The sequence below is a fragment of the Corvus cornix genome, chromosome 4A (assembly GCF_000738735.6).
Source record: "Corvus cornix cornix isolate S_Up_H32 chromosome 4A, ASM73873v5, whole genome shotgun sequence".
NCBI classification, from domain to species: domain Eukaryota; kingdom Metazoa; phylum Chordata; class Aves; order Passeriformes; family Corvidae; genus Corvus; species Corvus cornix.
Genome location: NC_047058.1, coordinates 1157944 through 1176509, shown reverse-complemented (window position 1 = coordinate 1176509; position 18566 = coordinate 1157944). Strand labels below are relative to the sequence as shown.

The window sequence follows — 18566 nt, the reverse complement described above, 5'->3', positions numbered from 1 at the left end:
TACAACTTACTATATTACTAACAAGTAATTCTTACAAAAAACATTAAATAATTTAGACTGACATCCCATAAAGCATTTGGTTTTTGATGTATGAATTTAAAGTTACACACTTTTAAGTGACACATTATGTGAAAGTAATATAGCTGAAGATGAAAGATAAGTAAATCAGAACTCCCAGAGAATGCTCTGACTCCAGTAAAGCACTAAAATCTACTGCTTAACTCTTGTCAACTGCAGTAGTCCATGATTTTACCTTCACACATTTTTCCCCCTCATCTAGAATTGTTTTTTCATGGATTTTATTAAAATATAGTTTCTAGAACTGTTCTTTTACAGTTTTAAAAACATTTAAATATCATGCTCTAAAAAAGAGCATTTATACAAAGTCTTATATTTACAATATAGACAGTAATGATCAGGTGTTAATAAGATCAACTCTTCCATGTAAGAAGAAATCTAAACTTATGCGCTAAAGATTAATGAATGTGTCAGTGTTTTGAACTTCTTGTAAACATATCTGAAAACAGGTGTGGATGACCAAATTATCACTTAAAGTAGTTGATCAGGAAAGACTAAATCACATAGAAAAGTTTCATTACCTGTAAGGAGGACTAAACAAGCACAAAATTTGCAGGTTATTTCCAAAAGGCTACACGTCCAATTCTGTAACTATGCATGATAGATGCCAATAGCTTCTTAGAATAAGACAATTTGCCTTTGAAGTGCCTTAGGGAAATAGTATGCTGGGTTTGTATTTGCACAGCACTCCCACTGTTTAAAAAGGAATTCTTCCATCAGTAAAACAAAGGTTAGTGGAAATTAAAATGACTGGACAAATCCAACAAAAATGGATATCTCTGTACGCCACCCAGCACTTCATACAGAAATCTCTGTTGAGTTTCCCACATTAGAAAACATCAAAATCACCTACTAAACCTCTCTTAAAACAGCTTATCTTTATGAATGGAGAAAAACGGAACAAACATTCTTCTGCATACAAATATTTAATTCCGTGCAGGATGGAAAACATGAGTGCACAATAAACTTCATCTCATACCTAAATAATTTATAAATTAATTGGTTAGAATAAAATAGGGTCTATAGCAATTACTGTTACATTTTAAACACATGCAGATGAGTTAACAGCAACATTTTTACATAAAGTTTAGTGCAATAATGTATCTGCTTAATAAATAGACTGAAGATACCTATGTAATGCTTTGAGGTGTACACACAGTATTTGTGCACATAATAACCTGGTTCTGAAAAGTTGTCCCTGTTTGTCTATAAACTACAAGTGCCCATTTTAAATAAAAAAAGATCCATAATTACTCATGGGCTACTTCCCTGTGACACATGGTGTCACAAACATTGTGGTGAAAATGTAATACTGAAGTTAATCTAGAGATTTTTTTTTTTTTATACACAGTTTTTATACAATCAAGAAAAAGAGATACAATTTGTATCAACAAACAAAAGGTCATTTCTGGTTATTTGAGGCATTGCTCTCAGCTGCTTATACCATGCAAGAGAAGAGAATAAGAATTAATTGCAAATTAAAAATATGAAATGTTTTTGAAAACTGGTCAAGAGTTAAATCTGTTTTCCCCCAACTATTATAAGTGTCTGGATTTTTTTTTCCCCACTAACAGAGAGAATAACCAACTAATTAAAACTTATTTTTAAACACCAAGTGTAAGTACAGAATCACCTTCAAGTTACTTCATTTCAAATACATAATGACACAGTCATTATATATGTCACCTGTACCAACACAAGAATATTTATCCTGTGTGAAATGATACAGTTATCAAATGTCAGTAAATTAACTGTAGTTGCACCCATAATTGTGGTTTCTTGTTGGTTCATTTGGTGGGTTTTTTAATATAACAGGAACCTATTTTGCACATGATTAAGAGCCCACAAGATATTTTGAATCAAACCAACCACTACAGTAACACAAGTGGAGGAAATGATAAACTTTGTTTCTCAGACAAACAGATAACTAGAAAGCAGCATGCAAGCCATTATCAAAACACCAGAAACAACCCTGACTGCAGCCTCACGTTCTGTGTGTTTCACAGTAAGAAACATTTAGGCAGTGTCACACCTTCTCATGAAGAAACAAAAGGCCATAAACCAGGCCTTCTCAACTTTCATGAAAAAACTACAGTAGAAGTCAACAAGTCCTAGCTCGAGACATGTCGAGTTAGTCATGGTTCAAAATGTTGAAATATACAGTGGATTCAAAAAAGGGCGTACAGTCAGTGCAGCTTAAAAAAACCAATAAACGCCTCTTTTGGAGACATTTAGCTACAAAGGTTCCCACCCTGAGCAAGATACCAGTTGCGCAAACAATGCCACACAAAATTATCTCACCTGTTGAAACAGGAACTCTAAAAGCCTTCACGAGGCAAATGCACACCTTTGCGTGGATCTGTAGAGCAAAAACCAGGACAGCTTTGCCACAAACCCAAACTGGAGCATCTCTTTTCAAGAAGCAGCCTTCCCCCTCCACCATTTCTGAAGTTGATCTTGTACAGCCATCTTGAATGTCAGGCTCACTCAAACACCATCCTTGCTCCCAGAGGAAGGGCTGTAGTTAGTGATGAACTTCCATGTTAACATCCAGTTTTTGCTGCTTCAAGCTGAGTAATCCAGTTTACATAATACTGACAATTTATTTTCAGCTTGTCTAGTCATTTGGGCCAGCAGCTGCTTACTGCACATTTGAGAGGAGATTCTGGAGAGAAGCTACAGTTAAACTTTTCAGTTTACTGAATGGTACTCATGCCTTTACATTCCTTAATGTTTTGGTCCTAATTTAATAAAGTATTTGGCTTCTGTTGGGTTGAGCCAACATATTGAACAATGTAATAGTTATTCAAACTCTTGAGGAACAGTTCTGAAATTTAAGTACCAACAACCATGTTGACACTGAAAAACTGAGATCAGTTTTTCCTTTTATAAACAATTTAAATTTTTATCAAATTTACTTTTTCTTCAATACTTGAGATGCCAGTAGGCTGTGTCAAATGACAAAGCTGAAACCCTAAAAGTCATCTGGGTGTGTATAGAGCATACTTTTAGAGGCCGATTAGGTATTTATATGCAAATTGTAAGTGTACACTAATACATGCAATATAATTGCTAACACTAATTTTGTAGTTACAGCTTTGAGACACTGATTGTGACCTTATAGTTCTTAGTGAGCTATCCATGCACCAAGGTATGCATTTCCTATAAAATACTATTAAAAATCCCTATATTTAAAATCTTAAAATTTGCAATACAATCAACTTTTTTATAGTGCCTCAGCATATATATGATTGCTACTGTGTACAGAATTTTATACTATCTTAGTAGAAAATATTTACAATAGATTGGCCTCTTCTTTCATGTAAGTTTTTCTCTGGCTCCTATGTGCTGTACAGTTTCATTTATCCAAAAGAGGCTGTACTCCTCTAACGCCCTGTTCTTAATTTGGCAACAATCATAGCTGCCAGCTGTTGTGCATCTGTCATATGGGGATTCTTTTCCATCACAGAAAGAACAATGCTTGGAGGGAAAATATTGCAGAGGTTCTTGTATGTTTGATACTGATGTTCTGGGATGATATGAGGTTCCCGTGGCTCACCACATATCCCAATCCAGGGATTTCTCCAGAGTTGCTCCATCTTCTCAGGCATGCTTCTTACCATTACAGGTTCATAACATGGCTGCATGAGGTTGTTACTCAGTGGATATGAGTGGTAAGTGTAAGAGTCTGATGCACATGGTAATGGATCCCAGCTGGCATGCTGCTCTCGACAGAGAGGTGGTCGCCTCTGCCTTGTCGGGTTACTTTCATAAAGCCGTGAGTCAGAAATACTGTCCATTCTTGTCATCACCAAGGCACGGCTTGGTTGTGCAGTTGATGGATGAACATTTTGAGGCACAGGGTATTCTCCTGGACAACTGGACCGTGCTCCAACAACTGGATGCTGGGCATGTAGGCCTAAGTGGGAAACTGACTGTTTGCGAAGGGATTGCTTAGGCTCTTCAGTTCCGTAACTCTGACCTCTATTTAAGGCTTCATGGTAACCATGAGGGAAAGGCTGAAGACGATTTTTCGATGGCAGTCTGTGGCTCTTCACATTGTCTTCTGGACTGGCATCTGCTACACCCAGATACAAGTCATTGTAAGAGGAATAAGAATCATTACTTGTATGGCTTAAGCAATTGTCAGGACAGGGGCTTGAGTTTCTAGAATACATCCCCTGGTCCATATCAGCCCCGTAATAATCTGAGTTACGGATACTACTTATGCTTAAGTTGGAGAAATCACTGAGTAAGGAGTAATAGCCATGGTCCCCCAGTGATTCATATTTGGGATACTGGTCAATATAGCTAACTGAGGTGCCATGGCTATTGGTGACTAGTATAGGAGGATATTGCACACTGGACATATGTTCCAGTGAGGATTTCTGATGTACGAACTGTGAGGAACCTGGCACCGGACTGCTTGCAGAACGAGTATTTAATGCACCAGCTGCATGGCTTTTTGGTGGAGGGAGCGTTGGTACACTTAATGCAGAAACCAGAGACGGGACAGAGCTGGCCTCGGACTTCCGGGCTGCTGATAACTTTTCCTCAGGCTCCACAGCTACTGACCTAATGCTTGGATCTGACTGACGTTTTGGGGCAATGCGTTTCACTTCAGAACTGATTTCTCCTTTGGAGCTGGATGGCCCTGTGCCACATTTGGCCAAGGCTCCCTCACTCATAGTTTTCACAGCAGATAATTTGGCACTTATTCGAAGCTCATCCGCTACTGACCTTTGAGGCTGGTTTGCACGTTCTGGGTGGTAATATTTACATTTGTGCCCATATGTGCACTTTTTACCTGGAAGAAAAGGAGTTTTACATTAAATAATTCAAAAACTCATTAATACCACCAGTTGCTATATTTTTTCTTTATATGTTTCACCACTTTTCAATAGTAGTATTTCTATTTTAAACCCCTAAGGAATAATCATGTATTTGATATATACAGACAGGCACAGACTCTGCTGCCTGTATTCATGTATATCTGCATCAAAGGCAAGATATACCATTTTTCTTCCTACTGGCTCATGATTTCAATAATGACAACATACACACAGTGCTATATAAAACAAATTGGCTTTAACACAGTTTTATTAATTATGAATCTCCTTCCTTTAATACAAACCAGAATAAAATAGCAAAAATCTGTATTATCCACAAGGTATATCTGGTAATCCTTAATTTTCTGCTACACTGTTTTTATAAATATACGTATGAAGAGTATAAAAGCGGATGTTGTGCTTGGATGGCAACATGACAATGGTACATTTTCTTGTTCCAGTAGTGAGAAGATGTTAATTAATTGCTTGCTTCACCTACCTTTAAATGCAACAAATCGATCTGACTTGGGCACTTACCATAAGGACACGGTTGTTTCTTATGTTCAGGAATAACTGGCCTTTTTCTTAAGAAATTTTCAAGGCTTGGACCATGGCGTCCTAAAGGATCATCTGGAGGCATAAATCTAAGGGAAAAGAAATGAAACATGATCAGTTTTTCCTGAGAATGCTGAATTAGAAAATTTACTTACTTTTGAAGAAAAAACCCATACTTGTCATTCACAAAAGAATACATTAGTAGCCGCTCCTCTATGAACTTCTTCCATTCTGGTTTTTCATTTTGAAGATCCCGATAGTTATCATTTGACACAATGATGCCGTCTGAGTCGAAAGCAAGTTTTACTATGAATCGATCATCATAGCAAACTACTCTTCTTCCCTGAACTCTTCGAGATGGGGTGAAAACAAGAATTTTTTCTTTCTCCAATTTACGTAAGATTTCTTGATCTGTAAAATAAGTTTAGTTGAGTAGCTTTTAAAAAAGTTTTAAAAGAAAGAAATGCAACCATTGTATTATGAAAATTCTTCCCCTCTTTTCTGACAAAGTATCTTGCAATTATATTCATACACAGTCCTCATTATCAGTAAAAAACACCTAGATGTGGATTTTATTTCTGAGGTTTCAAAGCACTGAGTAAATATTCAATATTTGAACTTCATAATCACTCTGTAGCCATGTACCTTTACTCAGTCTTCCTGAACACATCAGGAACTCAGGTGTTACTATATTACAGTAGCTTTCTTGTTAGCCTAGAGTAAAATGTAAGGACTTTCTATGGGTCAAAACACATGCTGCTTCTTCAGTGTTCAAGACAACCCTATTAACTGAGTCCCTGGCCTATTACTACTTATTTTATGTTCACCCAGCAAATAAGACTCAGTTCCTGTATGCTCAACAATGTTTGCTAATGGGAAAATTTCAACTACTGCTTCTCAAAAGTGTTGAAACCATCCAATAATGTTACAAACCCCACATCATTGTTTACACATGCAGATACTTAAATGCTTGTTTCCTCACCAATGAAACCGTTGTGTTTTCAAACAGTTGAGTGCAACATTATCATCACCACATCCACAGTCCAGTACTGGGACCCATCAGAAACATGACAATAATTTTTTTTCTTTTTAACCGAGGGGTCGAAGAAAAATCTTGATGTTACCTGTAATTGGTGCATCAGGTCGAGACTGTTCTTTTCTCCATGCAGGTACAAACACAGTGATATCTTTATGTCCTTTTTCCAGAAACCAATCAACAGCTAGTTGAATTCCCCGGCAGGAAAATCCTTCTTTGTTCCCATGGCTGAAGAACATGCAAGTTTTAGAAACAGCAAGGACAAAAGTTACATTTGGTTTTGGTTTTTGTTGCGGTGGTTTGGTTGGTTTTTTCCTCTAAAGCTGCCATGGCCAAAGGACATAAGGAAAACAAAGTCTGTAAAGTTTTATTAGGCCTCCTTACATAATTGGAAAAAGACAACTGTACAGAGCTATTCAGCCATCAGATTACAGCAACCTTGCTACTTAAAAAGTCTATAAACGGTGAAATTTCACTATCCCCAGAGCAAAAGCAAGTAAACATGAAGTTTTTCCATTTTTTTTTCATTTTATTAGCTGACCTAATGAAAAATATCACTTTCCCCAACAAATTGAGCTTACCTTAAGTAGCACCATAAAATGCTATCACAAAAAGAGGAATGAACAGTGCTGATTGTCATGGGTGACAAGTGCTCTTAAACATCTTTATTAATAAAATCTTTTCCTCTGATACTAAATGTTCTGTGTTTTTTATTAGAATTTTTTATAGGAAAGAAATAATTGTGTTGAAGTTGTTTAAGTCCCACCCCCATCAAAAATTTGTTTTCTGAAACACACAGGAGTCTCTAAAACAGCACACAGTCCAAATGAAAGAGTTTAATTTTAAAAAGGCCTAAGTTTCTGCAAGGGAAAGGAGAAATTTTTAAGAGGTTTGATAGAAACCAAGGAGAATCTTAATTTTTAATCTTATTCAATCTCTATCTGCATCATCTATAATTGAAATATTTTTAAGCAGGAGAGGTGCATAAGCCTTATGCTTTTCAGATATTCTCAGTCTGCAGAACAGAATTTGCATAATTAGGAGTCTTCCATCATACTAAAATTGTCTTTAAAATCCATAAAATTCTACAGATTATCATTCAAAATTTCACCTCAAAGTTGCTGTTGTTATTGTTACTATTGTAGAATGACATCACAGATTACTGGACTATGTTTTCATGGGCTCAAAACATTCCAGGAAGTAACACCACAGCAGACCCAAGGCAGATAGATCTAATATCTTCTGTTTGATTATTGATAACCCGCATAGTATAAATCCTCACAACTTAAATAATGAATACAGAAGCCACAATTTCTAAAAGCATTTTCCTTAAATTTTTATACATTTCAGATTTTACAGAATTTAATATCCTTTAAAACATTCAGATGCACATGCATTTTGTTATGAGTTGGACTTGATGATCCTTATGGGTCCCTTATAACTTGAGATAGTCTTATGGTCTTACAAATAAAGCATCAGATATGAGCTATGAAATAGTCGGAGTACACACCCTTTTTTCTCCAGTTGCTGCCCGCCACATTATTCTCAGAAGTAACTCAAGCAGTAGAGATTACAAATTCAACAGGCACAGAAAAAAAAAAGGAAAAAAAAAAGTTAAATCCAGTTTTGGCAATGTTGGTTTACAGAAACATCTTATGGATTGATGTAACCACAACTTGATACTGGAAAATCCTGTATATAAAATACTGTTACAGGATTTGAAGGGTTTATGTATTTGAAAAGTCAGCATACTCAATACACCTATAAAAATCTGAATTTTCTTAATACATTGAAAAAATAATAATTAATATCCCAAGTTCCTCTAGAGCAGAAGACTGATACTAAAAGAAGTCTATTGTATGAACACTACCTGAATAAATCTTGGTACCACTGATCACTAAACAGACTTTTAATAGCTCCCTCATAAAAAAATCATACTTACTCAATGATAAACAAATCACTGGCTAGCTGAACTCTGTACTCTACAGACATGTTCAAAAGTGGCATGGGACAGGTATCTCTTGGGTTAGTGTTGACCTAAGCAGCCAAGTGTACATAGAATATCCTGAGTCAGAAGGGACCCACAAGGATCATCGAAATCCAACTCCTGGCCCCACGCAGGATACCCCAAGAATCCCACCACGTGCCTGAGAGCGTTGTGCAAATGTTTCTTGAACTCAGACAGGCTTAGTGCTGTGACCACTTCCGTGGGGAGCCTGTTCCTGTACTCAACCACCCTCTGGGTGAAAAAGCTTTTTTTAATATTCAACCTAAACCTCCCCTGACTCAGCTTTATGCCATTTCCTTGAGTCACCGGTCATGAGAGTGAAGAGATTGGTACCTGCCCCTCCACTTCCCCTCGTGAAGATGTTGAAGAGCACAATGAGATCTGACCTCGGTCTCCTCCAGGCTGAACAAACCAAGTGACCTCAGTGCTCCTCATAAGACTTCCCCTCCAGACCTCTCCCCTTTCTCACGGCCCTCCTTTGGATGTCCAAAAGTACTTGCACACAGTACTCAAGGTGGGGCAAGCAGCATAGCCATGCAGGTCAGCAGGTTTAGCTCATGCATTACCCCTGTTCTGACACAGCTGAATTGCTTTGAATCCTGAGCAGGCTCAATCATCAGGAGCTCAAATACCATGAATTCACTGCATTTCATTAGCACACACTGCATGTCACTTTAGAAATAACCAAGTTTCCCTACCCTACTTGGTTACTTTCCTTTAATGTCCAGAAGCAATTTTCAGTATTGTTGAAGGACTTCAGAATATTAAACCCATCCACACAAAAGCACACTACAAGTAGATTTCTTGAACAAAAGTTTTGAGGCGAGAACTTGGGTTTAAAAGGAGGGTAGGGGAACTGGAATGTGGATTATGTGTAAAGGAATAACAGCATAATTAAAAAGCCTAGACTAAAGAGTCCATAAAATATATATATTATCAGTGTAATAGTCTACATGACTTAAAATGACTTTGCCATCAATATTGATTTTTCTCTTAAATATTTTAGAGATCTATTATTTTCAAATATTGTGACAGGGAAACCCACCTCATAGCAACATTGCTTCCGTCAATGACAATTGGCCTCAGGTTATCACTGTTATCCACAACTTCATCTTCCAGGGACAATTCAGGGCTTGCTATTTCCTTTGGGCAAGGGCCTCTTGGCACCAGAGTACTACTGGTACTGCTGGCAGTGCTTTGTCCCTCTGATTCACTTTTGTTGCCAAGTCTCACAAGCTCTGCTAGAACATCATTGATGAGCGCATCTGCTCCCAACTTATTCAGTACAGCCTGGATCTGATCTCCTGCATACCCAAGCTTTAAAGCAAAATCCATTTTAGCTTGGTATTCCTTGTCCAAATTTGTTTTGCATTCATCTAGCTTCAAGTCTTGTGTGATACTGCTCTGTGAAAAACTTGGGCGATCCAAACACGGGGATCGGCAGAGTGGCCGATGTGGTTTGGTGGAAACCTCCTTTTCTCTCCACTGAGTACTGCTTCTGAAGTATGGTTGCTCAGGCTCACTTTCTGAGCTCGTCCATTCCTCAGATTCAGCACTGCATTCCCCCGCGTCTTGTTCCACATTTCTGTCTTCTCTGGAGTGCCTCTTCTCCATTTTCAGCTTCCCTACCATAGACCAGGCCGTCATCACGTTCAACTTCCAGCCAGAGCACTCAGTTCTCTTTCATTTCCAAAGCCACCTGGAATTCATGCTCAATTGCATCATGTTAGCCAATTAAAAGTTTACACAAGGCTGGAGCTAATTTGCCTTGCTTACTATATCCTGGCATAAGCAGCACCAACATGAAGTTCCTTAAAAAAAAGAAAAAAAAAAATTAGGTTTTGATCAATTCTGCAAAATAATCAACTACAATGATTTTGTTTACAAGTCAGTAGATGTCCCCAGTCATCCACATTTCTTTGTAAACTGATTATAATAAAGCATATAATTACATATTCTCTGTAATCACAAATAAAACTCTCCTTCTCTCCCCCAGTTACTCTACTGACAAAAAAAAGGACAATTCCCACAAAATAAATGTAGAGCTGGAACGAATAGATTATCTGAGTAACACTTAAGGATAATAAAACAGAAAAGGGTCAGCAACCATTTCCACTAGAAACCTGTCTTCTACTGCAAGAACAGCCTGTCTACATTAGGAACAACTGTGCAGTGTTCCAGTATGCATAAAATTTAAAACAAACCATTTCAGCTTCTTTCAGTAAGGATTTACTATCAGGACCAACAAGTTTACCTAGCAAAAGTATCTTCTGGAAAACAATACAGACATTTAACAAAATATTATAAGCCACAAAAGAAAATTAAAAGCATCACCAGTGTGCATATAAGTCAAAGCTTATTAATTCTAAATTCTCATATCCATTTGGTTTTAGGTAATAAGATGCTGAAAATCACAGCACCTAATATACCACTCACAGAATGATAGAATGGCCTCTTCAACATTTGCGAAAGGCCATCCCTGATTCCTTTGGGACAATTTACAGGTGTTTCCCTGCTGCTTCCTAGAGCGCTAGTGTTTCCTGGTTCCTCTCTGACACTCAGAAGCACATCCCTTCCCCTGATGAATCTAGTTCAAAGCTCTGCTAATAAGTCTTAGAAGGTTTCTTTCTTGACTATTTCTCTACATTAAATGATGGGGATTTGTTGCCTGCGGGAATATTTCAGAGAACAGCAGGTCTAGAAGAGTGATAAAATTTGATAAGCAAAACCATAAAAATGTCAAAGGATCTCTGAGACAGGTCCATATTGGCCTAACAACAACCAAACTCCCTAGAATTGTCTCAAAGTGAAACAAAGATTATTAACCTGCAAAACCTTTACACAGCAATGTATAATTACCATAAACAGGCAAAACAGTAACATTCTACCAGACTGCACTCCAATTTATGCAAACAAAAATGTACACACATGGAGAGACAGCTGCTCAAAAGCCTAATTTCCCTAGGAAAATGCTAATCACTCCTACCTAAAAAAAGCCCCTAAAAGGTCAAGTTTTGAGCCAATCAACACTATTTTTTAATAAAGAAGAACCATACTTTTTCATATTTTCATATATTTGTATCATATTTATATTTTGTCAGCCTGGAGAAAAGGAAGGTCAGGGGAGACTCTCTACAACTGCCTGAAAGGAGGTTGTAGCCAGGTGGAGGTCAGTCTTTTCTCCTAGGCAACCAGCAATAGGACAAGAGGAAACGGCCTCAAGCTGTGCCGCAGGAGGTTTAGGTTGGACACCAGGAAGAATTTCTTCACAGAAAGGGTTGTCAAGCATTGGATTTGACTGTCCAGGGAGGCAGTGGAGTCACCATCCATGGAGATGTTCAAGAAACAACCGGATGAAGCACTCAGTACTCTGGTCTACTTGACAAGGTGGGGACTGGTCAAAGGTTGGACTCAATGATCCTGGAGGTCTTTTCCAACCTAAATGATTCTGTGATAGTCTAAGTCCTTTATGCCATATAAAATAAAAACACAGTTTCCCTGCTTGTGAATGGAAATTCCAATCTTCACTAATTAGGTTTAAATTAGACTTTAAAAACTGCTGTTCTTTCATGTTATTTATTCAAAGAGTATCCCTCTAAATACTTAGGTATTATTTCTACAGTACTCTCTATTTTCATTCCAAGTGATTTTTCTCTCACATAGCACTAATAGCAGTATATTTACAATCCATGTACTTGCCAACATAGATGTATTAATAGCTTAACCTGGAATGGATTTTAATTAGGTCTCATACATAACCTTGTACCTTGCCAAAACCAAAAAAAAAAAAGTATATATAAAAATTATTATAAAAGAAGGTTAAAAAACCAGGTTAACAGCACACTGCGCTCACAGCTTACAAAATATTGCAATGAAGAAACGCTTTACAATACATGTGGTAAAACTAATTTTTTTCAAATTATTGAGACTGTACTGCTTTGGCACTGGACAAAGAACAGCATGATTCTGTTCATCCAGGTTATTTAAAGAGCTCCATTATTCTTTCCCAGTTGTGATCTCTCTAAGCACAATCTCACAAGCATGTTTTCGGCTTCTGTTAAATTTATCATCTTGAAACCTCCATTCTCTTCCCTGAGCCTTACAATGCCTTTGATGCCTCCCCAGACTGTCCAAGTCATATGCAATCACAAAACGCTTTCTCCTTGCATGCCCCAAGTGCATCCCATACTCCCTCCATCTGTGAGACGGCCCAGCCAGCCTCGACCCCCAGACTCATGGCGATGGGTGTCACCCCCACAGCACAACGCTGGCGGCTCTCCTGTGACAGCCCCCAGAGAAGCCTGTGCTGGGCCACCACTTCTCTGTGTTACTGCAGTTCTCGTGCTGACCATTGTAATCCCAAACTCCTTTGTGGTTTTGAAGATGAGTTTTTATCACACTCTGTAACAGTTTATTACAAACATTTCAGGCAAGATGCATTTTTATTACTATGTGTAGATAAATACCTACTATGTGTAGACAAATACCTACATTTTCACTACTTGAACTTCTTAAGGTAATTTGTTACAAGTATTTCTTTATAGTGTTTTCCATATAGCTGAATGAACTGTGACTGAGAAGACAATCAAATTATATTCTAGTATTATAATAAATAAAAGATTAGAAAAGGTTCAAACAGCAAAAGCTTGATACACACAAAAAATTATATTGCAGTTCTTAAATATAAATTAAATATTAATTGAATATTACACACATTTCTAAAATACCATATTGTGCCCAAACATTGTAATTTTAGCTTTATTTGAAAAAATATTTAATAAAGTGCAAAATTCAAAACTACAATGTAAAGAACTCAACATCTGAAATAATGCACCCTGGTTATTGAGTTTAAAGCCTATCTTTGTTACTAGTAACTGTACAGAGCACACATTTCATGAAGTGCCTTTAAATCTTCCAACTTCGGCTACAGCTATATGTATTCAATTTCTTTTCTAACAATGACTCAATGGCTTGACTTTTTAAATTCACCAAATCGCCACTATATTTTACTACAAAAAAAGAGAAGTGATAGTCTGCATGTGATATATATAATTTGTATACATACAGTCTGAAAGAAAAATATAAAATGTTTATTTTTTTAATAAAAGACTATTTGGTAGTTTGTATTTCCCACATCCAAATGAAAACAACGCCTGGTTATTAATATTCCTACTGTTTCCCACTTTAAGTGACAAATTCCATAATTTCTTTGATACATGTAAAAACAACCACCACAATTATAGCCACAGCTCCAAGAATGCTTCCAGTCAGCAGGAACATATTTATGCAATTAACTCTCTGGCATTTAGACTAAAAAAAAAAAATCCCACAAACAACAACAGTATAATTTGCTTGTTTATGTGTTTTTCCACACTGTACTTCTCAGAAATTCAAATGTCATCTTGCAGAGTACTGATAACAGAGAAGTTCTTTCCTTTCTGATCTATATTATTTAGTAGTGGTAGTACAGCTGTACCTAGGGATCTCTATCAGTTCCTAGCCTATTCTAACCACAAAGTCCCTTGCACAATAAATATACAATCTAGAATTATGATGACAGGCTGGAATATCAGAAAAACCACATGGAACAGTTTGGTATTGCTTGTCCAGACACCTTTAGAAGGTAGTACTTTGTGGGCACACTAAGGGAGTTTATGGGAGGAAAAACCCACTAATTAACAGTTAATAGAACTATCATTGTGAATAATTTTCCACTTTTTTGTTTTCTTACTGCTTATACTCAATACTTTTTAAGGTTAGTATAGATGCACTAAGGAGTTATCACAGTGGGTTAAATTAAATTTTTTTTTAATTCTCTTACAACCAAACTCAGAACAAAAATTAAAAACCATAAATAATTTGAGTAATGCTTCATTTTGCTGATAAGTACAAAATTGAGAAACAAGTCAGAAAATCTTTTCAAAGATAGAATCAGTCCTCATCTTGCAGATCATGAACAGCAACATTTTACCACTGAAATTTCAGCATTTGTTTATTATGAGTTACATTCCCCCCAAAGACAGCCATATATGAACACACACTTAAGGAAACAAAAGAAAGCTATTATGAATTTCTAATTTAAAGCTATTACAACTCAGAAATACAGACACTGCAGCTTTAAAATTTTAATTCTCATGATGCTCGCTGCTAAGCAACCACCCAAGTTTTCTTCCTAAACACCTCTTTCAGCACAGTCACGAGCAACTAGTAGAACTGATAATGTGATTCAGAAAAAAGAGTCAGACAAAATCATGTATATTTTGTTCATAAGGGGCCAAACTGAAAGCATCTCTTCACCTTTGATGGTATTAAAAAAGAAAGAAAGTATCTGCACAGTAATGAAGTACTGTAGTATAAATGAAATCATTTGCAAGTTATTCAACAATTACTATTCAAATGACAATGAGTATTAAAGAGCTGGTACGAGAAATACTCTATTCAAAGCCTGTTCATTTCAGCAGGACCAACAGAAACGAAGGTAAAAGAATGGATTGAACAACTTCTTTTGGTCCCTTATGGCACTACTTTTCCATCATCTCAGTGTGCTCTGAGCCATGCCCTACAAAGGCACAATTATATGATACACACATCTACTTTGAAGAACAACCTTTAAATGAAACATTTTATTAACTCCTTTCACCAACTTTTAAGCATTTTTATTTCTTTTCTGTCATTGCAGATACTAAAATGCAAAACAAAACAAAACAAAGAAACCCAACTCATGTATTTTTTCAAATCTCTCTCTCTCACCAGGATAAGAAATACTTAATAATGATTCTATAGTATTTATTTTAAGGAGGGATAGGTTTGTTTGTTTTTCCTTGTGTACTTTTAAAATACATGTAGCTAATCAGTGATTTTTTTTTTTTTAAATAACTACCCCCCTTAAAAAATCTAACTGAAAAATGACATGTGAAATGGTAACATCTAGGGGAGTTCCACATGCACAGCATCTCCTTTTGTATTTCTTAAACTATCTGTATTAACCAAACTAAACCAAAGAAACAACTTGATAATTTTTTTTAAAGGGCCTGGTTTTTATTAAGAAAATTAAGTTATTCCCTCCATGGGTTCAGCATGAATTTTAATGTCTTAGTGTCTCTCTGTACTCTTCATTTCACTAACTTATCATTAGCAAGCACCTATGTGTAGAAGGAAGAGGTATCTTTCTGGAAGAAGGCTGTTCTAAACAACAGCCAAACCTTTGATTACTGTGGCTGTTTCTACATGATCAGAAGCTGACCAAAGTATACAAAGACATCTATCCAAACTAGTTTTCATGTAGCTAGTTCTGACAGTAGCTAGTTCTGACAGTAAGAGCAATACAGACCTCAACAGCAATTGGGTGAACTTATCATGATCCCAGGTTACTTGTTCTACAACACATGAATGAATGAAACCTGATCTATCACCCCCACAACTAAAAAATGGATCGGGCTGGAACACTATATATCTACAGCTATGCCTCATGATTACGGTGTACACAGTGTATAAGCCTACTAACAGAAAAGCTGACAACTTCCTTTTTACACACATACCAACTATTGTCTAAAGAGTTTAAACCATGGAAACAATATAAGTACAAAGAGAAAGAGAAGTCTTTTTAAATATTATTTTAAGTAGTGTTCAGGGACACTACAATCAACAAGACCTCCAGCATTGTACTGTGCTACATCACAGACCAGTGGTTATTCTCAATAACTCTAAAGCACTTCCCAAGTACCTTTTTCTGAGCTTTAAGAACTTCCCCAACACGACTAATTGCCATTTTAAAGACATTACGATTCAAGCCTGTAGTGCACGCACGCACAGAATCCCAACAAACCAACCAGTACCAAAATGCATTGCACACATCTTCAGGAATGTGACAGAACAGTATCTGTTAGGCAGCAGTTACTGTCAGAGGACATAGACCAGAAGCAGCTCAAGATGCATAGATGGCCCTGGATTTTGGACTAGCCCTCGATTTTGAAAATCACATTTCTACAGTGCTTATGAAGAAAGTAACACAGCTCAACACAGTGTTTTCATGGCACTGAAGACACAACCATCTTGTTGTATTCTTATCTGAGGAGCAGCACAGATATTACACATTGCTGCCTGCTGCTTTGAATATTTTCTAAGGTAGTGGACTATTTTATCTACTAAGAAAGTGCTCAAATCTGACAAAGTATATGAGTCACAAATAAAACGGGTAGCTTTTTCTCATTTTAATTACACGCTTAGGTGGTACGCATCTGCTGGGACAGATTCACAACTGAAGAAAAGCGGAGAAATATTCTAAAATTAACATTTGGGTATTTCAGAATGTATTAAAAAACTGGAAAGAGTTGTGCTGCATGACATTATAGGCAATTATCTCTTGTCCTTAATAAAAAGGCAAAGAGCTGGAGATTAATAGCATTTTGCCAGTGTGTATGTACACCTTGAACTACTAGATTTTCATACTTATCATTATTTAAAGCAGAGGTAACAGGAATACATTACAGTTTACATATGCATATCATAATAATGCATATCATAATAACAAATATGTTGCAGTTCAACAGGAATTAATCACTGTCACGAACTTATTTTTTGAACCTTAGAATGAATTATTTTCACTACATAACAAATGTGGTAGCTTAGCATATTTAATTTTCATTTACTGTGTCAAATTTTACATGACTGTAGGAAAATAGGATATACAGGCTTTTTAGAAAATGTTCCTATTTAAGTTGGCCATTTGGAAATTAAAGTGACTCTAAAATTTGATGCTTTTAGAAAACTACAATATTCACCACTTGTAGTCACAGTTTAAAACTGTATTTTACACAGTTTTATTAAGACTGTTCTAAGAGTTTTCATACTTAGCAAACAACACTCATATAAGCATCAAATCAGTGACAGATGTATTGCATATATATTCTGATATAGCTTCCTTAAAAAGTCCAAAATACATATAAGTAAAGGAAAACAAATATATCAGGCTTTAAAAGCAGCTGCTTTTTGATGGAAATATTTGGCATTAACAGTGCTTACAATATTTTTGCTTGCCGAGCAGTGAGGAATCCTAATTAAAAGGAATACTTCAATTTTAAGATGCTTAAAATGAACACATGCTCAAATAGTTCTGGTACTTTTAAATCTAATAAATTAGATATGGTCTAAAGTAAGATCTGAGGACAGATCTGCAGCACACTTATACATTTAGAGACATGTATAACAGTGTTCACAGAATATGCACTAAGTCAAATAGCATTTTTAACAGACCTGTTAAAATGGCAGATCAGACTTTACAATCCCTTGATAATTAGAGCCATATAAATGACAGCATTTTGATTCAGTTTAATGGATTTTTTTTCCTTATCTTACTATGCAATGTCAGTCTCAACACATTCCTGGCGAGTCCCAACACTGTCATTTTGATGAACAGAGAAACCTTAAATTTACACAAAAGCCTAATATTGTACAGTCTTTTATCAAGTGAAACTCAGTACAATATCAAGAAAAATATTTTACTTTTTTTACTCATTATGACTTTTCTGAAATAAAACACTGATATATAATAAATCTAAAGTACTAGCAGTTTACACCAGCAGTGAACACCTTGTCCTTAAAATTAATATTGAAACAGCAATTGAAAAATAGCCTGCTAGCTATGGTTAGTAATAAATTTTATTTAGAAGCTTCCTCTTTTCTGAGTCAATTCAGATAAAGTATTTTAAAAGAAAAACAATTTGCCATTTCTGCTTCTCCATCTGTCTCTCTCCCTCCCTTAACCATCCTTGGAAAAGAACAATAAGGAATGTGACTTAGCACTCTTCTATTACAGAGGCAAAGGACAAAGGAAGATTTTCAGTGTTGACTCACCAGTTAAGACAAATGTAATTGTTACCACCACCCAACCCTGAAGGGGATGTTCTTTCTTGACAAATGCTGATGGAACACTTGTAACAGTAGGAAAAGTTCAGTTGTGCAGAGAGGGCTGAATTTAACGAATTCATACACCAGAACATATAGAATTAGAAATTACTTTAGAAATACCACTAGGCTTTACCTTTCTGATCTTATTTGGCCT

General features: G+C 36.3%; 1 protein-coding gene across 2 annotated transcripts in view; it reads right to left on the bottom strand.

The window, feature by feature from the left end:
* Window positions 1–991: 991 nt before the first annotated feature.
* Window positions 992–18566, bottom strand: part of ZC3H12B (zinc finger CCCH-type containing 12B) — a 24866-nt gene continuing 7291 nt past the window's right edge. For both annotated transcript variants that reach the window (XM_039572088.1, XM_039572089.1), the window contains exons 2-6: window positions 9552–10317; window positions 6587–6726; window positions 5639–5873; window positions 5445–5551; window positions 992–4885 (exon numbers count right to left, since the gene is read on the bottom strand). In XM_039572088.1, coding sequence (XP_039428022.1) covers window positions 3465–4885; window positions 5445–5551; window positions 5639–5873; window positions 6587–6726; window positions 9552–10153 — 2505 coding nt within the window. In that variant the 5' untranslated portion in view covers window positions 10154–10317 and the 3' untranslated portion in view covers window positions 992–3464. The remainder of the gene's footprint in view (window positions 4886–5444; window positions 5552–5638; window positions 5874–6586; window positions 6727–9551; window positions 10318–18566) is intronic.